The sequence below is a fragment of the Artibeus jamaicensis genome, unplaced genomic scaffold (genome assembly GCF_021234435.1).
Source record: "Artibeus jamaicensis isolate MK-2021 breed Jamaican fruit bat unplaced genomic scaffold, CSHL_Jam_final contig_233, whole genome shotgun sequence".
Classification (NCBI taxonomy): domain Eukaryota; kingdom Metazoa; phylum Chordata; class Mammalia; order Chiroptera; family Phyllostomidae; genus Artibeus; species Artibeus jamaicensis.
Genome location: NW_026521486.1, coordinates 12,947,740 through 12,968,353, shown reverse-complemented (window position 1 = coordinate 12,968,353; position 20,614 = coordinate 12,947,740). Strand labels below are relative to the sequence as shown.

Below are 20,614 nucleotides of genomic sequence, written 5' to 3'. Positions count from 1 at the left end.
GATTTAAGCTTAAATATACCAGAAATTACAGTAAATATGAAAAAAGACTAAATAATTATATATTTTTTAAATTTGAAGTTCCGTATCCTCATTTTTAACACCTGCCCCACACTCTGTGAAGGGTCATGTGTGTCACTTACTTAACCTATCCTTAGGTTGTTTCCAGTCTCCTTGTTACTGGACAGGCACCAGCCCAGAGTGGGTCTGCTCAGGCTGGCTTGACTTCGTGTGGGAAAGATGTCACAATATACGTCCAGGTGATTTTTGATAGTATGTTTATTAAGGCTGGGGACAGAGAAACAAAGGAAGGACTTAGGGTAGAAGAAGTGACAGGAGAGAGCCTGGGTGGTACGCTGCTTTGGCTCCCTAGAAAATTTATAGCAAAGGAATGAGCCAAGGTAGGGCTGTAGTTAGCTCACCAGGAAGTCAGAGAAAACGGGGTGTGTGGGGGGGGCCCTGGAGAGAGGATCATGGGGCAAGCCTGGGTCATGCTGCTGCTGCCCACTGCTCCTCTATATTCAAGTCTCCTTGGGAACCTTAGAGTTTAGGAGGAAATAAAAGGTTCCTGTCCGAGAAGGGGCATAGGCACAGTCCAGAGTGGGCCTGCATGAGGTCTTTGTTCTGAGGGCTTTTTATCTTTTTCCTGTGGATGAGAATATTAGGGGAGGGTTTCAGCAGAATACTCATCAGCTTTCCAGATGAATTTTTAATATGCTGATGTGTCAAAATGAGTGCATAATGAGGTGTGGGAATATTCTTTGGTATACTATACTGTTTCACTTTTGTCTCGAGTCCGTCTGGCTTTTAATGTGGTGTTTGTTATTTGTTCCTGACCTCATCTGTCCTTGAGCTTAGCTGGCACAAATGACATTAATTGGGTCTCTGTTCTCTATCTTTCAAGGATCTGCTTCCCCCCCACCTTAGATACTGTGGTTCCTATAAAGTTGCATCTCCCCCAACGCCTCACCCTGGCATCCGGGGGTGGAACATATGACCTAGAAAAAGCCAACTGGTGCCTTTCTCCCACTCCCTCAGTTACAATGATTGGTCCAATAGTATGAGCACTGTAAACAAGACCAGCAAGACTTAATTCTGGGACTTCTGCCTGTGGCCCAGGATGGCTATGAATGTGGCCCAACACAAAATTGTAAATTTACTCAAAACCTTTTTTTTTTTTTTTTTTGGCTCATCCGTTTTCATTAGTGTTTGTGTATTTAATGTGTGGCCCAAGACAACTCTTCTTCTTCCAGTGTGGCCCAGAGACGCCAAAATGTTGGACACTCCTGGGCTTAAAGAATGTAGCAAAACCTGTGAAGAGACAGGAAAAAAACAGTGAAAATCCAAGACTTGACATCACTTGAATCCTGAAACTGATTGCATGTGAAGGCCAATGCCGGCACTTGATGTATTAAAAATTTTGGTATATAGTTCTGACTTTTAACAAACGTACAGATTTGTATGAGCAACACCACAGTCGGGACACAGGGCAGTTCCACTCTCCACTCCCCCCTCCCAAATGCATTGCCCTATCCCTTTGTGGTTGTGTCTACCAATCACCCCTGAACCCTGATAACCTCTGAAATGTTCTCCATCTCTGCAGTTTTCTCTCTTCAAGAATTTTAAATAAATGGAATCACACTGTGTGTAACTCTTTTTTTTTAAAAAATATTTTATTTATTTATCTTTAGAGGGGAAGGGAAGGAGAGATGGAGAGAAACATCAATGTATGGTTGCCTTTTTGTGCATCCCCTGCTGGGAACTGGCCTGCAGGGAACTGGCCTGCAACCCAGGCATGTGCCCTGACTGGGAATCGAACCGCAACTGTCTGGTTAGCAGGCCCGCGCTCAATCCACTGAGCTACACCAGCCAGGGCTCTGTGTGTAACTCTTTAGACAGATTTTCTTCCTTCAGCATCATGCTCTTAAATTCATGTTAATTTTTAGGGAATCCCAGCAATTTTGAGATTCTTCTGTTATTGATTTCTAATATAATTCCATTGTGGTCTGAGGATATAACATTTCAATTCACTGAGACTTGTTGTACGGTCTAGCAAATGGTCTGTCTTGCTGAGTATTCCTTGTATACTTTAAAAAAGTGTCTATTTTACCGTTTTGGGGTAAAATGTCTTATAAACACTAATTAAGTGGGTTGAGAGTATCATTGAAGTCTATGTTCTATCTACTTGTTAAATACTGAGAGAGGAGTGTTAAAATTTCCAACTATAATTATAATTTTATGTATTTCTTCTTTTATTCTATCGGATTTGGGTTAAACTTTATCACTCATTGTCAAAAAAAAAATCCTAATTCAGTGACACTCTGAATTCTGTGTTCTTAAGAAAAATTATTTGGGTTTTGATTGAGAGAGAAGTAAATTTGCTTGGACTTAAACCTTGTAGAGTGAAGTAGCTTATATTTCTGCTTCCACAGGTGTCCAACCTGTGGCCCACAGGCCTCATGTAGCCCAGAACGGTTCTGAATGTGGCCCAACACAAAATCGTAAATTTACTTAAAACATTGAGATTTTTTTGTGATTGTGTGTCGCAATATATTTAACCTGTGACCCAAGACAACTCTTCTTCCACTGTGTCCAGAGACGCCAAAAGTTTGGAAGACTTGGTGCTTTTACTCATATTTGGGGGTTCAGCCCCTTTGCAGTGGTTTTCTTGATTATCAGTTTTTCCTTCTAAATGTCAAGCTTCTCTGCTAGCCCAGACTCTGTTCTCTGCTAAGTAAACCCACAGGGCTTCAGCTTTTGCTACCTGAGGTGCACATCTGTTAGGGAAAATATGTGTCAAAGAGGCAGCAAACAGCTCTCAGCTAGTGCAGTTGTATTTCAAAGACTCCTAACTGCTGTTTTCAGCAGGCCTTCTGCGTGTAGTTTAGTGGTCAGCCAGGAATTTGGGCAGAGTTTATCCTCGGATTTTAGATCTCATCCCTTTGGTGGGTCCCTTGCGTCAGGGTTCTTCCCCACAAATTTCCATTTTCTCTTTTAACAGCCCTGAACATAGTTTGCTACCACCTCCAGCCAGCAAGACTGCAGTGTTTTACTCCTGGATTTGAAGGGGTAAGGGACACTGTCAGGAAAAAAGCCGCAAACCCATAATTATTACCATTGCTGAGTAAGTTTTCCTGTGGTTTCTGTGTGCTTTTATTCTTTTTCAGATCTTTGAAAAGTTATTTTCATTATATTTTGTGTACTTTTCCTAGTTATTAACTACAAATGGGTCTGCGTGACTACATTAGGCCATCTCCATTGCCTCTTTACAAGGATATCGAGGTATCTTTGTCAATTACTTTGATATATTAATAATCAGTGTAAAATTTTTCTAAGGTAGCTGCAACTTTTTATATTGTTATTTTAACCCACTTTGTAGACCATTACTTATGAAGACTTTTTCTTTTGGTTTATTTTGCTCTTTTGAAGTTGAAAGAAGGGTTGGCAAACTTTTTTGTAGAGTACCAGATAGTAAATATTTTAGGCTTGTGGGTCATTGGGTCACAGGTGCAACTACTCCATTCTGCCATTGTATTGTGAAGCAGCCACAGACGATATGCAAATAAATGGGCATGACTGTGTTCCGATAAACCTTTATTTACAAAAGCAAGTTGTAGATCTGCCAACTGTACTCTATAGATTCCTCAGTTAAAATACAGTGGTACCTTAGTACTTGTGGTTAATTCGTTCCAGACCTCGTGACGAGTGCAGAAACCCATGAGTACCGAGTAAGCACTGAGCGCTGAAACATTTTTTCTCATCAAATGCCACGAAAACAGGGGTTCATGAGTTCTGAAGCTGAAGAATATCGAGGTATGGCTGTATCTTAATAATTTCCTTTACCAGACAACAGAAGTCTTTGAAAGTTTTTAGCAACCAGAGAAGGCCCTGAATAAACACTGGGTGTAGATATTAACAATTATTTTCATGCCTCTATAAATCTATTTTTTTAAACTGCTATCTAGTATTTCATAGTACGGATCATTAAACTTCTGTAAATATTCCCTATTGATGGGCATTTCTATCTTTCCCCATTACTATCTATTAAAAACCAGGGAGTAATGAACATTGTTACATAGCTAGTAGAGTTACTGGGTAACGCAGATTCTTCTCCACGGAAAAGCCAGGTAGCAGGTACAAGTATTTTCTCTCCCCACCACCCCCAACCTTTTTGAGAGGAGGGAGTGGAGAGCGGCGAATGCAAAGTAGGCAGAGTAGTAAAATCCCGCAACGCTCTTCCTCTCGCACAGCAGTTTCTTCTCAAGAGTAATTTGCACAGGATGTGCAGGAGGAAAGCAACAAGCACCCTGATGGGGGCGACAGGGAGGGGGTTGGGAATACTCATATCTTGGAAGAAACGCCAGGAGAGTGACTTCCTCCAGGACCACGCCTTCCCGTGAAGCCCCAATCCCGTCAATTTTGCCTTTCCGAGAGCAACTCCACAGGTATTAAATATGGCCTGGAGACTGCGAGGCGAAATTGAAGGTACAGGTGTGGCATGAGACGAGAAGTGCCCAAATAAAAACAGGACGACACCCAGATGACTGCCGCCGCCAAGGCACCCTTCCCTGGCCACTGCAGAGGACTCGCTTTCCCAGCGGCCCCCACGGCCCCGGCCCGCAGTGGTTTTAAACTCTGCTGACCCTTGCCCGCGGGGGCGGGGCTAGAGCCGGAAGTCACGTGCTTTGACAGCCGCTGGGGCGAGGCCGCTGTTGTCAGTCATCCAGGTTGCTTGGTGCTGTGACTGCGAGGCGCCAAGGTGATGGCGGTGGAGACACTGTCCCCGGACTGGGAGTTTGACCGTGTTGACGACGGCTCGCAGAGTAAGAGAGCTGCAGGACAAGGGCTGCGTGGGGTCGCTCTCGCGTGGGCCTCAGCCCTGGCGGCGCTCCTGCGAGCGGGCTCTGCGTCGTGGTTGCTGCGCAGCCCTCCGATTTGGGGCAGGTTCTGCCTTTTGGGATGTGAGAGGGAAGCGCTCTCTAGCGTCGTGTTCGGGGTTAGGGTTCCCAGAAGAGGAGGGTCTGGGCTTGGGTTTGGGGGCGGTGACTGTCCCGGGGAGCCCGCGTGGCCGTGGGGGAGCGGCGTCCACCTTCTGCAGTCCGGGGACGCGGGCGGGGCGGGTCCGGGGAGGCCCTGCAGCCCGGGGAGCGGAGGCTGGCCCTGGGTCTCCGGGGCTTTCGCCAGGTCCTCGGAGCGTTCGCTTTGAGAAGAGGCTGAGGTCCGGGTTCCTGTTTCGGTTTCCTGTTTTTCTTGATTTCCTCCCCAAAGCAACTTTTTTTGGAAGTTCGAGTGTTTTTTCTTGTACACACTTGTAACCATAGACTAGAGCGAACTACAACTCTTTCCCTGGTAAAAATAAACACGTGAATGCTAATTTATCTCCTACTATGCCTTGTATTTACATTAGATAAAAGGGATGTCATGCTGTTTCCATTGCAACTGGAAAGGTTTCACAAATTACAGCAAATCTGCTTCAAAGTTTGCTTCAGAAAATCGAATTGTCTGATTTAACTTAGAAGTCTAACCCTCCCAAAAGCTAATAAATTCAGTTCCACGCAGCAAAATTTAGAAGCCAAACTAATTATTTTAGTGAGACTCTACTTGAGATTACTACACGTTGGCAATCTGTTTCTTATCTTTGGTGATATTAATCTGAATAAATAATATAAGAGGTATTGGGACATAGTGCTTGTGAGTTTGCTTTTTAATGCAGTTTTTCCAAAAGGTGAATGTAATTAAAAAAAATTACGTGTGAATTTTGCTTAATTTTAATGAAAGATTCATGTGTACTTAAATTGAATTAAATTTTATTAGTCTCTCAAAAAAGCCTGAGTTTAACTCAGGATGGTTTGTAGTTTTTCACCAAACGTTCCACAAGATATTAGCTTTCATGCAGCATTAAAGAAAGCAATCTTGGCGATGATAAAATCTTTTAACTTTGGGGCAAGAGGATTCTGTATTTACTGTTACAAAGTTTCTCTATTTCCCCTTTTGGAATAAGTAATGAATTTTTTTCTACCCCTTTTGCTTTTGAATTTATTGGGGTGACATTGGTTACTAAAGTTATATGGGTTTCAGGTATACAATTCTATAACACATCATTTGTATATATATATTGTGTTGTGGTCACAACCCCAAGTCTTCTCCCATCACCGTTTGTCCCCCTACAACCTCTTCTACCTCTGCCCACTTCCCTTAAGTAATGAACTGTAACGTCTAAGGTGGAATCTTTACCTTCATCTTCAAAAAAGTGGAGTAAAAATATGTTATTGGATTTGGAAACAGTTCACCTCAGAGTCAAATGATCAGATTTACTCAAGACACTTTCTGTGTACCAGGCCCTGTGCTAGGTATTAGGGATACAAAGATACAACAAAGTATGCAGTCTGTTGGAAGAGATGACCGTGTAAATAGGTTTTTGGAATTTCACGCTTGAAGAATTACCATGTAATTCTTTCACGTCTTTCTAACTTTTAGTAGTATTATAGCTATTCCTTATATTACCAACAAGGAGCTTTAACCATGTTACAGGTTTTCTTTTGCCTGCTACTTTGTGAATTCCCAAGCTCAGTGAATAATTTATTGGCATGTTTTTGTAGTTTTGTCATTAAGAACTCATTTTCTGGTTAAATACAGCTGTGGTAATTTCCCACGTAACTGAGAATTAGATGTGTATTTGGGATTTTGAGAAATTTACACAGTTTTTAATTTAAGCTGTGGGGAAAAGACTCTTTATCTCTCTGCCTGACTTTCATTAATTTTTGGGCTGTGGATCATATCTAGACTAATTGTTTTTCAAAATTGCCTAGGTTAATGCTATAATGAGATGGGAACCTTAGTGAACTAAGTTGGTCCACCTGATTCAGTGCATTAGTTATAAAATAAGGGAGAATGGGGAGCTAGGTCTTTATGAATCAGAAGATACTTCGAGTTTGCTTTGCATTGCTAATTTGAGGGAAGAAACCTTTATTAGTAAGATAGAAGTTGGATGAGATTATTTACATTAATAAAAAACTGAGTTGGGGTTGAATTTGCTGCCTTTTAAAAAACATTTTTATTTATTGATTTGAGGGACAGGGAGAGAGATTTGTGTTGTTTTATTTATTATACATTCATTGGTTGATTCTTATCTGTGCCCTGATGAGCATTGAACCTGCGACCTAGGTGTATTGGAACGGTGCTGTAACCAACAGAGCTACCTGGCCAGGGGAAATTTGCTGCCGTTGTAATAAGCAATAAATTCTTATGTATAGGGTAGAACACTTACTTTCATTAATATTGATGTATATACCTTTATTGTTCAGTTATTCCAGTGACTCTTTAGAATCTGTTAGTATGTAAGTTCTGTAAATATAAGCCCAGTATTCTGAACTTAGTGTTCTTTACTGACCTTTCCAACTCTATTATGCTAGTAGAATAAAACAAAATATCTTGATAAATTTGGGCCGTTACGTGAATAATATTCATTATGATGAAACAGGTCTAAATGCATTTCAAAACCAATATATTGGTGTATTTTTAAAGTTTACTGTGCTTAGAATTAAGAATTATGCTTTTAAATTTTGCTTGTATGACAGCACCAATTTTTGCACTTGATTCAGGTTATTTTGTCATAACTGTTGTTTATAACTAAAATACAGAATTAGAACATTGAGTTGTTTAAGGAATTATTTTAAGTTTAAAAGCCCTAGATAATGAGGTCAATGGGATAGTGACTTTTTCATAATACTTTAGTTAGTTTCAAGATGATATATATCTCTGTATATGGCAGCATCTGTTTTTAAAATTATCTGGGAAATTTTGAAAGCTGAATTATTGTTAAACTTTGAAAATTTATTTGTAAGAAGTTAAGCTGTTCCAGAATGATACCTTTAACAATGCTTAGTATCTATGTTGCTGTGACTTTTGAGATTATTTGAAATAAATGTCCTGTCATTTTTGTACTTCTCACGTACTGTTTTAACATTTACCGTTAGAAATTCATGCTGAAGTTCAGCTTAAGAATTACGGGAAATTTCTTGAGGAGTATACGTCTCAGTTGAGAAGAATTGAGGATGCGCTGGATGATTCCATTGGAGACGTTTGGGATTTCAATCTTGATCCTATAGCATTAAAGGTTTGATTTTTTTAACTTACGCATACATTTTTAGGACACACTATATCTTGAAAACATAATTATTAAAAATGAAACATATTATTTGGTATCTAGAGAATTAAAAGAAACATGGAGAAAAATTATTAATTTCCTTTTCTCTAAGTCATACAGGTGTTTTTGTGTTTTTAAAGAATGACACAAACTCAAAGCCTTTTAAATGTCAAGAGTGACAGATTCCAACTCTGAGCTAGCCTTTTTTTTCCCCATCAAGAAAATGACGAGGGTTGGAATAGAATATTCAGGTGAGGTTATTTTATGTACATGTATTTAAAATGTACTTTTCAGTGAGTTTTGCCAAACACGTATACCCATGTAACTCATATCCCAATCAAGATACAGGATATTTTTGTCATTTTTAAAAGCTCCTTTATGATATTTAGGGAATCTAAATGTGGTAGTAATTAAACATATGTTTTTTTTTTTAAATTCTAGAGGGGGAAGGGAGGGAGAAAGAGAGGGATAGAATCATTGATGTGAGAGAGAAACATGGACAGGTTGCCTTCCTCACGTGCCCCCGGCTGGGGATGAGACCCACAACCCAGGCACGTGCTCTGACCAGGAATCAAACCCAAGACCTTTTGGTTTGTGGGATGACACCCATCTGAGCCACACCGGCCAGGGCAGTAGTAATTTTATAATGTATAAAATAGGTCACTCCTCTGTTTCATTTCGAGGTAGTTCTGTCTTGTTTTATCTTCAAAACTATAGCCTATTACCACTTAACATTTATTGAGCATCTATTATGTACTAAGTCATGTACTGTCTTAAAATAACAGGCTTTCTTGAGATACAGTTCACACATCATTCAATGCCTTGGTTTGTAGTGTATTCACAGAACAGTGTAACCAGCACCAGAGCCAATTTTAGAACCTTTTTACCAACCCAAAAAGCAATCCCATACCCAGTAGTAGTCATTCCCTATTTGGTATGGTGCTAGTGCTGAGTATTGGGTCTAACACAAGTTTAAATATAGAACAAGTCTCCATTTGTGTGTTTAAGATTTCAGTGGTTCTCTTCAAATTAAAAAGAAATATTCTTTTTCTTGTTTATATAGCTTTTGCCTTATGAACAGTCTTCGCTTTTGGAACTCATAAAGACTGAAAACAAGGTACAGATTCCTAAACCTAAAAATCTGTTTTTAAAATGCTTTAATTGCCTACTATAATTTATTTTTCTTTTATGTTTTTACTCGTGAAACTAGGTCTTAAACAAAGTCATCACAGTTTATGCTGCACTTTGTTGTGAAATTAAGAAATTAAAATATGAGGTAATTATTTGTATTTTTTATTATTTGTATTCTTAAGATTTTAAAAACATGATTTAAAAGGAACTGTGTGCTTGTATGTGTACATTGTACATGAATATTTATTGGATGCTAAGTGAATTATTTATTTAAATAGTAATAGTAACGACAGGATACTCTGTACCCAACCCCATACTGACCAACTGTAAGTTGATAACACTTACAGCAGCCCAGGGAGTTGTGTGAGGAGTGGGTGAGGACAGTGAGGTTTAAAGAGGCGTCACTTGCCCAGCAGTTTACTGGTATAACAGTTGGAGTTGAGGTCTGCGTACGTTCAAAGTCCGTGTTACTTGCCGTATATACTTGCTTTCTAGATATAACTGATATTTTAAAAAAGCTTTGGCTTTTTAATATATTTTGTGCTTCCTTGCCTGTGAGCAATCAAAACTCTGACGGAAGTTGGTAACTCATTTTTCCTCTCTGTTTTTGGTACTATGTGTTTGCTTTCTGTCTCCCATGAACTATGGGAGGGTGTGCAGTAGAGTGCTCAGAGAAGACAAAGGGAAGATTAGAGAAATCAAGAAATGCCACTGACTGTCAGTAAAATTTTTGATACTCTAAAGATAAGTTTATCTGAATTATAAGCAGCTTCTGAATTTAAGTGAATTGCTTTATAAGTGATGTCCTCTGCTTATTACTGAATGTGGATGACTAAGAGAACCTAGGAACTTAAAAACAAAAGAGCACCTTGTAAAGTTATTTTAATTTTTTTAAAACAGGCTGAAACTAAATTTTATAACGGTCTCTTGTTTTATGGAGAAGGAGGTAAGTTTTAAAATTTCACACTATAATGTTGGGATGTCTTTTTGATATTGAAATGAACAAAAAGTTAACAGACAATTCTAGGATTACCGTACGTATTAGTGTGAGAAAAGCATTCAGATTTTTTGTTGTTTGGTTTGTTTGGTAGACAGGTGGAAAAAAACCTGAGTGATGAAGCAGCAGCAATTTCTCTAAAGCTTATTTGTGATATTTTTATAAATTATAAAGCATTGTAGCTAGATGAGAATTTTCCTTGAATTTATTAAATAGGAAAACAGATGGTTACTTTCAATTGGGTAATGAAAGATTTTCTTTTTTATTTCAGTGTAAAAATTCTGTTAATACTATGCAGATTAGAAGATGTACTAATGAATAAATACCATTTTTATTTTTTGGTATTGATCTAGTTTATGTAAAACTAATTGAAATAAAATTCTTCATTTTGCCTTTAAAGCCACAGATTCTAGCATGGTGGAGGGTGATTGCCAAATACAAATGGGGAGATTTATTTCATTCTTACAGGTAATTGATTTTTACTTTTTATTGAGGTTTTTCTTTGAAAAGTTTTAGCGAATTACAGATAATTAGAAACTTCTGAAACCTTCAAATGCTAAAAATTTGTACTGTGAGGGTAAGACACGTGGTTGGCATTGGATTATATAATTAGGAAGATCGTAATTCCCAAAGGATTTTCATAGTGTTTTTAGGGAAGTAAAGATCAAAATAAGTTTCTTTGTATAGTTTCATTTATGGACAATTTACCACTGTATCTTCTAAAATAATTTAAACTTTATACTATGTAGGAAAGGATAATTTATTTCAGGAAAAAGTTGTTAATAGGGGCGATTAAGCTGTTATATGAGCAGTGATGAGGTATTGAAAGCACATACACTTGATGCTTCTAACCACATGTTTCAACTTAGATACGCTTTTCATCACTACAAAGTTCTGTTTTATTTATTTTTAAAAGATTTTGTTTATTTATTCTTAGAGAGGGGAAGGGAAGAAGAAAGAGAGGGAGAGAAACATCGATTGGTTGCCTCTACCACATACTTTGACCAGGGACCAGGCCCGCAACCCAGGCATGTGCTATGACCAGGAACCAAACCGGTGACCTTTCACTTTGTGGGATGATGCCCAACCGACTGAGCCACACCGGTCGGGGCTCACTGCCAAGTTTTAGTTATTCTAGATCTTATGGTTTAATTTTTTCAAAACAATGAAATAACTTTGCTTTCTCACCTCTCCATTATAAAAGCATTGCTTATACAATATGACAAAAGCAGAAACTGGAGATGAGGTAAAAATACCCATGATTCTACCTGCCTTCTGATTGTTGGGTACAAAATGGGATTGTTTCATTGAATCAAGCATGCTCATATATCGTCGAGATCTTTTGTATCATTCGTTGGTACTTTTTATTGGTCTACTTGACCTAATTTGAGAGCATTTTGTTTAAATTACCCTCTATTATGGTATGGGTCAGTCAGGGTCCAGTGCAGAAAACCATTCACACAAGATGCTTCAAAAGAGGAGGTTTTAATACAGGTAGTTGGTTACATACAAGGTAGAGCACTGGGTGAAAAGAGAACAGATGAGGTGATCCAGAGGAAGCAGATACCTCCTCTCCACCTGGGGGGGAAGGGGAAGCGGTTGGGGGGCCAGGATGTGGGGGCTGGGAGGAGCAGGCGCCTGGAATTAGCGCTTACACCTCCCAGGGAGCAGGGCTGCCTGGCTGCTGCTGGTACCTCTGAGACGGCAGCGCAAGGTTGGCTCGGCTCCGTGGTGGTGGAAGGAGCGGGGGCTGGAGCCGTCTGCCCGGATTGCCTTGATAAAAACCGGAAGAAAGAGGATGTTTTTCCTGCCCTCTAGTCTCCTTTCAGTGCCACTTGTTGGCAGAACCTGACAGGAAGCCTGCTGGGCAGGAGTCTTAAGTAACGTAATTTGTAGGGTCCCAGCATTGTGTCAGTTTCTCCCCCTAGTTTTACTAAATTTTACATTTTTAATTTTGAAGATATTTTATTTGGTGCATACAGGTTTAGAACTGTTAGTAATTTCTAATAAATTGGATCTTTTATCATTATATGGTGACCCTCTTAGGCTATGATGATATGTATGTAATATATAATTATATAAATATATATTATGTATAGTAATTAGCTGTAGTGTTGCTAATAGTTTGTTTGTTTTGTCTGATATCAATGTCACTGCCCCAGCTCTGTTTGAGTGAACATTTTCTTGATTTATCTCTCTTCATTCTTTTGAGCTTCCAGTGTCACTGTGCTTTGTTTCTTTAAAACTGCACATTACCTGGATTTTGATTTTTTATGCAGTCTGAAAATCTTTGTCTCTTAATTTGCTACTTTGTTCTGTTTCTGTGTTAGTCTGTTATATATCTGGAGTTGTTTCTGCCTCCTTTGTGCTGCTTGTCTTCCGTTTTTCTGTTCTTTTCTCTGCTTTTATTAAACTTTTAGAAATTTAATAAGAAATCTGAAACGAGCTATTTAAGTAAAATTGAAATGCATTATTTTCATTTTTAAAATGTTACCCTGTTTTTGTATTTCACTGAGAGCTGCATAAAATTTCATTTTTAAACATTCAACAAGTGTTTTATGAACACAGACATGTTGCACATCATTCTTGGTGCTGGGGATATAGCCACGCACAAAACCAGCAGAAGTTCCTGCCTCTGTAGTGCACAGTTTAGAACAGCACAGGTTTCATCAGGTTTTCAGTATGTTAGGATATAAACTGTTTCTTTAGGTTTAAAAGGAGGTGGTGGGACATGGTGTATGCAAGTTAGTTATTTAATCTCAAACATATTCCTAAGATAATATTTCACTTGCCTTATGCCAGTTCTATTTATAAATAAGGTCAAAGGTGAACATGTAAAGTTATGTGAGAGTGATTTACGGAGAGCCCTTTCCCTTCATTGTCATACTTTCTAAAACTGGCAGCTTTTGTGCTGCTTCATTCATTCAAATGTTCGTTCGTTTCTTCGTCTGATAGGACAAATTTATTGAGAAGCAGTTGAGGGTTCGCTGCTGTGCTAGGCAGTGGGTATTCAGAGAAGGAATGAGACAGTCTTTGGCATTCAGGAGTTACACGGTAAAACATAAGACTTAAATTAGAAGAATGAATGAAACGTGGGGGCAGAGGTAGAAATGACCTTGGGATGCTGGAGATGAGTTAAGAATTGATTCCTTGAGGGATGCTTGAAGTTGGCTGCAGGTTAACTGGAGTTCTTACTGGAAAACTGTTTTGTTTTTGTTTAAACTTAATTACCCTAAAATTCAGTCAGAAATGGTGACATTTAAAAAGCAACTTTGTAACATATACCCAACTTGTCATTTCAGGAACTGTCTTGTTTTGTTACGAGGTGCTATGAAGTGGTGATGAATGTAGTCCATCAGTTGGCTGCCCTCTATATCAGTAACAAGTAATGGATTTTAGAAATATTTTTGCCTTTATAGTAGAAATACAGGAAATGTTTTTCAAAAACTAGCTAATTACCTGAAATAGTTTTTTGTTTGTTCACTTATTCATTCTTTCATTCACTTATTCAGCATTCTTTAAACACTCATGCTATTTCAAACTGCATTTGAAACTCTATTTAAATTTTATGTGTTTAATGAAGAATTGATAGGTTAATGAGTCACAGTTTCTACCATGGTGAAGGAACCCATTATCTGTCTGAATGAGAATGTAGACAATAATCATAAAGAAATTTGATTACATAGAAAAAGCCTAACATACCATGTTTTCTGTTCTTACTCCTTTCCTCCCTTTATATTGAAGGTTCCCTGGCTCATTAGAATCACATGAGATTTTTCTTAAACTGCAGAATCTTTAGGAGTGGGGTTAGGGAATCGACATAAAATTTTTTGTGAGTAATTCTAATAATCTTTCAGGTTTGGGGACTACTGCCCTGAATTCAAGAAAAAGGATCAAATTTTTAGAGTTCTTACTATTCTTACTATCACAAAATACTTATCTTGGATGATTAATAGCCTTACTTGAAAATTTCCCCTCTTACTATAGTCATGTGATGAATGACGACATTTCAGTTACTTATGGACCACATGTATGATGGTGGTCCCATAAGATTATAATGGAGCTGAAAAATTCCTATCACCTAGTGACATAGCTGTAGTTGTGTTGTAGCACAATGCATTACACACATATTTACCACTGTGTTACAGTTGCCTACAGTATTCAGGATAGTAACGTCCTAGGTTTGTAGCCTGGGAGCTGTAGGAGAACAGAATTTGCTACACTAAAATATGTCTGTTAGGCATAAAGATTATTTAAAAAACAGCAGACAAGGGGAGAAGCTCTGAAAACCAAGTAGAAGTTACTCTTTGTAAAAAGACATTTACATTTGTAAGGGAAATCTTCAATTTTAAGAGTGTCTCTCACCCTGTACTAAAATAAAATCTCTCTTACTATAGGGATGTCTCAGCCAAGAGCCCAGGGGGTAGAGGGAAATTTATTTTTCCTCCCTTGTTGAGAAATAAGCTGTAACTTACAGCCTAGGTGTATTGTAGGCTGTACCATCTAGGTTTGTGTAAGTGTACTGTGTGATGTTTACACAATGATGAAGTCCCCTAAGGACGCATTTCTTAGACCGTATCCCTGCGGTTAAGAGGTGCGTGGCTGTATTTAATGAAACTGGACAATAACTTTGTTGAGGTATATGACTAGGGATTCTCAGTTATGGGAAGAGATGACTGAGGCCCAGAGGAATTGCTTTGTCAGGATTCCATAGGTACTGTTTTCACTAATCCATTCATTTTTGTTCTCACATACCACGCTACATCCTTACTCTCCTTTATAAACTGAAAGCCAGTGCTCACTGTTCCTCATTCTCATGTTTACCCCTCAGTCAGGTATTTATGTTCTGTCCTTTCACGGAAACTCCCTCGTGGCACAAGGGAAAGAGCACAGCTCCCCCAGCCTCGGCGGTGCCTGGTGTGCGATTCAGTCCCGAGTGTGTAAATCCCTACCACCACACCCTTGTCTCAGGAAGATGAAATTTATTGGATTGTGTGTTTAATTTTAAAATATTCTATCTTGTAGAATATATGTGCTTTGATATATAAGTACTATTTTTAAATTACTTTTGAATAAATTGAATCTCTAGGAGGTAAAATTAAATTATTTGGGGGCTTTTGATTTTGGTGTAATCCTAGCTGGTATGCACTGTTTTTCCGTAGGGATGACAACTCAGAAGTAGTTTGGGTAGGATAACAAAGATTCTAGTTGGGAATTGGGAAATCCTAATAGTTTAGGAGGAAATGAATATCAGTTTGTTATTCCTCGCCCTTCCTCCCAAGCTAGATCCTTTAGTATTAAATGGCTAAGGCTGTACGTGGACCGCATATTGTCATATCCCTAGCCACTGAGTTGGGTAGAGGCAGGGGTGGTCCCGACTCTGTATGTGTGAGTTAGTTCCCTTCTTGGGAAAGTGGAACATGGGAATAATTCCTGGGATCTCTTAAATTTTATAGACTAAAGCTGAGATAAAGATAAATTCATATTAAAACCCCAAGAGCTCCTGCTGCTATGCGTTCTCCTTAAAATAAAAGTGAACTCTGACAAAAAAAGGATACATTTTTTTAACTTGGGTATTTTTTTTATTATAGAGGTGCACCCAAAATTATTGAGACAACTGGAGTTCATTTTCAGGTAAAAGTAATTTAACTTGGTCTATAAAACTAATTTTTACTTGATTTTACTTTGGAGTTTGTATGATTGGGGAGTGCAACAATTATAGCAAGAGTTTTAAAGGATTGTGTTTTGAATCTGTTCTCTTTCATTTGTGAAGCTGATGCGACATCACTGGCCCACCGGCAGTGTAACTTAGTTTCTCCCAGTAGTGGCCCAGTGCAGATTCTCCGGGTGGTCTCTTTGGAGAGAGAAACAAATCTGTAGTATCACAGTTAAGGACGAAGTATTGGGCAAAGTGTTTCTCTATTGAAGCTAATTCCATCTGAGGATTAGTAGTTTCATTTGTGGCTTAATAAACTGATTTACCTACTTTTTAACTAATTCAGTAATTAGCTAAAATGTGTTTCACTTTAAAAATTCACATGAAGCTTAACTTCTAACTAGTGATGAAATGGTAATCATTAAAGGTTTTTTGACAGACTATGTATGAGCACTTGGGAGAGCTGCTGACAGTTTTGCTAACCCTGGATGAGATTATTGATAATCATATCACATTAAAAGACCACTGGACTATGTATAAAAGGTGAGCCAGTTGAAATATTCTCTTTGTTTTGGTAAAAAGTAAACAAATATAAATACTTCAAGTCCTTTAAAAGACTTGGAAGTATGTATTTAGAAGACTCTCATTTCGGATGTTTCTATGTAGATACAACCGCTCTTTAATTTCAGGTGGGTTTGTTTAAGAGTATGATACGCTTGTGTAAAGCATCCTCATTCTGGACTACCTTAGGGCTCTGATTTATTTTTTCCTTGGATTCTATTCAAAGGACACTGGTTTTTCCTGAGTTTAATTTTATTTCATTGTATAGTCCAAGACTTTTTTTTAAGTCAACACATTTTATTTTATACAATCTAGAAGTTTACAAAATGTCTGATAACTAGAGAACATCAAGTATTTGAATTTAAGATGATGTAAAAAGGAATGATTAGAAAAATTAAATGTATTAGGTTTTTCATTTTTGTTCAGATTTTTCAATGTGTAGAGCCTAACAAGAAATACAAATAGGAAATTTTGATTTCTGGGAAAATTTTTAATTAAAAAAATTTGTGGTCTTATAATCTTCCACAAGGTTACTGAAATCTGTCCATCACAATCCTTCAAAATTTGGAATTCAGGAAGAAAAACTAAAGCCATTTGAAAAGTTCTTGCTGAAGCTAGAAGGGCAGTTACTTGATGGAATGATATTTCAGGTACGAGAGCTGTATCAGTGTATAATGAATGGGCTTATGTTCAGAATTATAGTAGGACACTTCTGTAGCATACTAGCATACTGTTGAATATGTTTTTCTTTAAAAGTGCTTTGTCTTAAAGTATTGTTAGTCTACTAATATGTAACTATTTCAGCATCTAATAGCAAACAAAATTAGTGTACTAGTTGTATTTGGGGGTGAGGATTTTTTTTTCTTTAGTATAAAAAAGTAAAGCTCTTCAAGGAATAAGGTCTAAGTCGTTGTGTTAAGCACTGTGTTTGTTGTTAACCTCTAGATTTAGGTTTCTGAAACTACCTTTTAAAAGTCTGTTTAATTCTTCCAAGGCTCGGAGAATATGATTTGGATCTGCACAGTCCAGATAGCTTCTAATCACATGTGGCTATTTAAATTTAAATTAATTAAAATAAAAAGTGTACTTCCTCTGCCACGCTGACAGCATTTCAAGTGCTTAATAGCCACATGTAATCTAGTTATCACACTGTACACCTTAAACTTACATGTGTTTTGTCAATAGCATCTCAGTAAGGCTTGGAGGAAAAATAGCCAGATACTGTTTGTGGTCCGCCATCACATCAGATAATGCAGAAGTAGAACATTTCCATCATCACAGAAAATTCTGTTCATGATTCTGTGATTCTGTTGAACAGCAGTGCTGTGGGTAGTATCTACCAGAAGTTGCGTTACAGTCCATGTAACATCTGCTTCAAGGTTACCTTTAGTTTATATTTTACATGACCACAGTTTTAACAGATTCATCCAAACTCTTGTTTAAAACAATTTAACTCTAATCCATTAGATTTAGAAGGTAATTTTTTTTGTCATTAATTGTTTTTCCAGGAGACTTTTCTGCACATGCTGTAATAAAGTGGTAGGAAAGTAATTATAAACAGAAAAAATAAACTCTACTTTTAGGAGTACAAAGTAACAGAAAGGTCTTTTATACATCACCGAGTATATCTCTTCATATTGAATTACAGATTTTTGATTTAGTTTTATTTTACATAACTGGTACTCAAATATAAAAGTACATGTAAAGTTTCCATTCAAAAGGATTTAAATAGTAGATCAAGGTAAAAACGTGAACTTCAGTGCTAGTAAAATTAAAATGATGAATGTAGCTGTTCATCACACACTATATTTAAATTTGTTTAATAGATTGTTATTGAGAGTTAAATTTCGCTTTAAATGTTTCCTTTCTAGGCCTGTATAGAGCAGCAGTTTGATTCTCTTAATGGAGGTATATCTGTGTCAAAAAATAGCACTTTTGCAGAAGAATTTGCACATAGTATTCGCTCAATTTTTGCAAATGTAGAAGCCAGACTTGGTAATGTATAGTGCATTCTTTGGCTTTTGTTTATAAAGTTTGCATTTTCTTGAAAGTAGAATTTTAAATATATGTGTTTTGTTTTTCTCTCATGTTATCATTTTTTAAGGAGAGCCTTCTGAAATTGACCAGAGAGACAAGTATGTTGGGATTTGTGGTCTCTTTGTACTACACTTTCAAATTTTTCGAACTATTGATAAAAAGTTTTATAAGTCCTTATTGGACATTTGTAAGAAGGTAAGAACTTGTAATTTTTACTTTTTTCAATTTGAGTAGATGACAAAGATTTTGGATAAAAGTGAATATGTTAAAATGTATTCTATTTCTGCTTACAAAAAATAATTTTTGTAATAATTACAAAAATTTAGTCATTAAAAAAGCCTCTAGCATTCTAGAAATAAGTAATATAGTACATGAAAATACCTTATAATTCTACATAATATAAATATGTATTAGTGGTGGTTTTCCAGATTTTGTTTCTACACATTAACTTTCTAGTACTACTTTTCTGTCTTCCCTTCCTCCTGTTGCCACTTATTATTGAAATAGAAAAAAATTTAAGAAATTTTTTTACATTTTTCCTATTTCCATGATGTGGCACCTATTTAAAAATTGTAAATTTCGTCCTGGCCAACGGGGCTCAGTTGGTAGGAGCATCGTCCAATCACCGAAGGGCTGTGGGTGCAGGTCCTGGCCAGGGCACACGCCGGGGTTTGTTGGTCTTATTCCTGGTCCAGGTGTGTGTGGTTGTAGGTCTGGGCAAGTACAGGAGGCAACCAGTCAATGTTTCTCTCACACATTGATGGTTCCCTCACTCTTTCTTTCTTTCTCTCTAAAAGCAATGAAAAAAAATGTCCTTGTATAAGGATTTTAAAAAGTTGAAAATTTAGTTTGTCTGAAGAATCAAGTGATATGTGACCATGAGAACCCAGCCATCTTTGGTATTTGTTTTTAAATTTTTTCTGAATGCTAATACAAAGTAAAAGTGAAGGTCATAAGGATTTCCATTTGATTCTTTTGTGTATATTTATTCATCTTAAAATCCCTGAGAGTGTGTGCATGTGTTGTATTATTTAATACTTAGGCAGGATGAAGTTATTGCCATACTCTATACCCGACGTAGGAATGCCTTAACTGTGCCACAGTAAGATAATTTGTCTCCTAGTATATAAATAAGTATTTTTTTGTGATTAGTTTCCTTGAAATAAATTGTCTTCAATTATGTACTGTAGAACTGTTAAACAACTTACTGTTTAGCCTTCATTTAATGATTTGTTTCTTCCTATGGTTACTGTTTCAGGTACCAGCCATCACTCTAACTGCTAATATTATTTGGTTTCCTGATAATTTTTTGATCCAGAAAATACCAGCAGCTGCCAAACTTCTAGATAGAAAAAGTCTTCAAGCCATTAAAATACACAGAGATACTTTCCTACAGCAGAAAGCTCAATCACTTACCAAGTAGGTTTAAGAAGTACCTGTAATGAAAATATTTGGATATTTTATATTTTCAAAGCTTACACATTTGAATTATAAAATCAAACATACTTACTTCTAATCAGGGAAAAGGTTGGGCATTCTCTAGGAAATTTATTTTCTGGGAGTTTTCATTTTGGTTTTAAGCTTATACTCCATTTAAGATTTAGGCAAATTTAACACTTTTTGGAGATATGTGTGTGTGTGTATTTACGTACATATATATATACATGTATATTCACATGTATGTGTATGTGCACACACACATATATACTTTTTATCAGATGCATTAAGTAGTTTTTGTTAAAAGTGAAGTCTACAGTGGATGTCATTAAAACATTTTGTGTCCATGGTTCAATGTTGATTTTTGGAGGAGTTGACTTTAATTTTATGTACTTCTCTTCTTTTTTAGGAAACTAATGTAGATACATATTTAAAAAGTTAAAAACTAAAGGTTTAAAGGGAAAAATAATTACCACCTGTACCTTAATTTTCCTTAAAAGAATGCTTTTAGTTTCTTCTGATATTGACCTCTGATTTTTTAACTCTTACGTGGTAAATTTGCAAATGTACAGAAAATAGAGAAAATGTTATAAAGAGCTCCAGTGTTCTCATCACCTAGCATCGACAGTTAAGTTGCTGCACATCTTTACTT

General features: G+C 37.1%; 1 protein-coding gene across 3 annotated transcripts in view; it reads left to right on the top strand.

Annotated features, from left to right (window-relative positions):
* The first annotated feature begins 4,692 nt into the window (after positions 1 to 4,692).
* Positions 4,693 to 20,614, top strand: part of WASHC4 (WASH complex subunit 4) — a 55,303-nt gene continuing 39,381 nt past the window's right edge. For 2 of the 3 annotated variants that reach the window (XM_037160181.2, XM_037160182.2), the window contains exons 1-13: positions 4,693 to 4,820; positions 7,974 to 8,113; positions 9,207 to 9,260; positions 9,354 to 9,419; positions 10,175 to 10,220; positions 10,672 to 10,739; positions 13,574 to 13,656; positions 15,863 to 15,905; positions 16,367 to 16,470; positions 17,018 to 17,138; positions 18,360 to 18,483; positions 18,593 to 18,720; positions 19,784 to 19,944. In XM_037160181.2, coding sequence (XP_037016076.2) covers positions 4,760 to 4,820; positions 7,974 to 8,113; positions 9,207 to 9,260; positions 9,354 to 9,419; positions 10,175 to 10,220; positions 10,672 to 10,739; positions 13,574 to 13,656; positions 15,863 to 15,905; positions 16,367 to 16,470; positions 17,018 to 17,138; positions 18,360 to 18,483; positions 18,593 to 18,720; positions 19,784 to 19,944 — 1,199 coding nt within the window. In that variant the 5' untranslated portion in view covers positions 4,693 to 4,759. Of the gene's footprint in view, positions 4,821 to 7,973; positions 8,114 to 9,206; positions 9,261 to 9,353; positions 9,420 to 10,174; positions 10,221 to 10,671; positions 10,740 to 11,231; positions 11,300 to 13,573; positions 13,657 to 15,862; positions 15,906 to 16,366; positions 16,471 to 17,017; positions 17,139 to 18,359; positions 18,484 to 18,592; positions 18,721 to 19,783; positions 19,945 to 20,614 lie in introns of those variants that run through there. The other variant, XM_053661490.1, reaches the window with a different exon arrangement.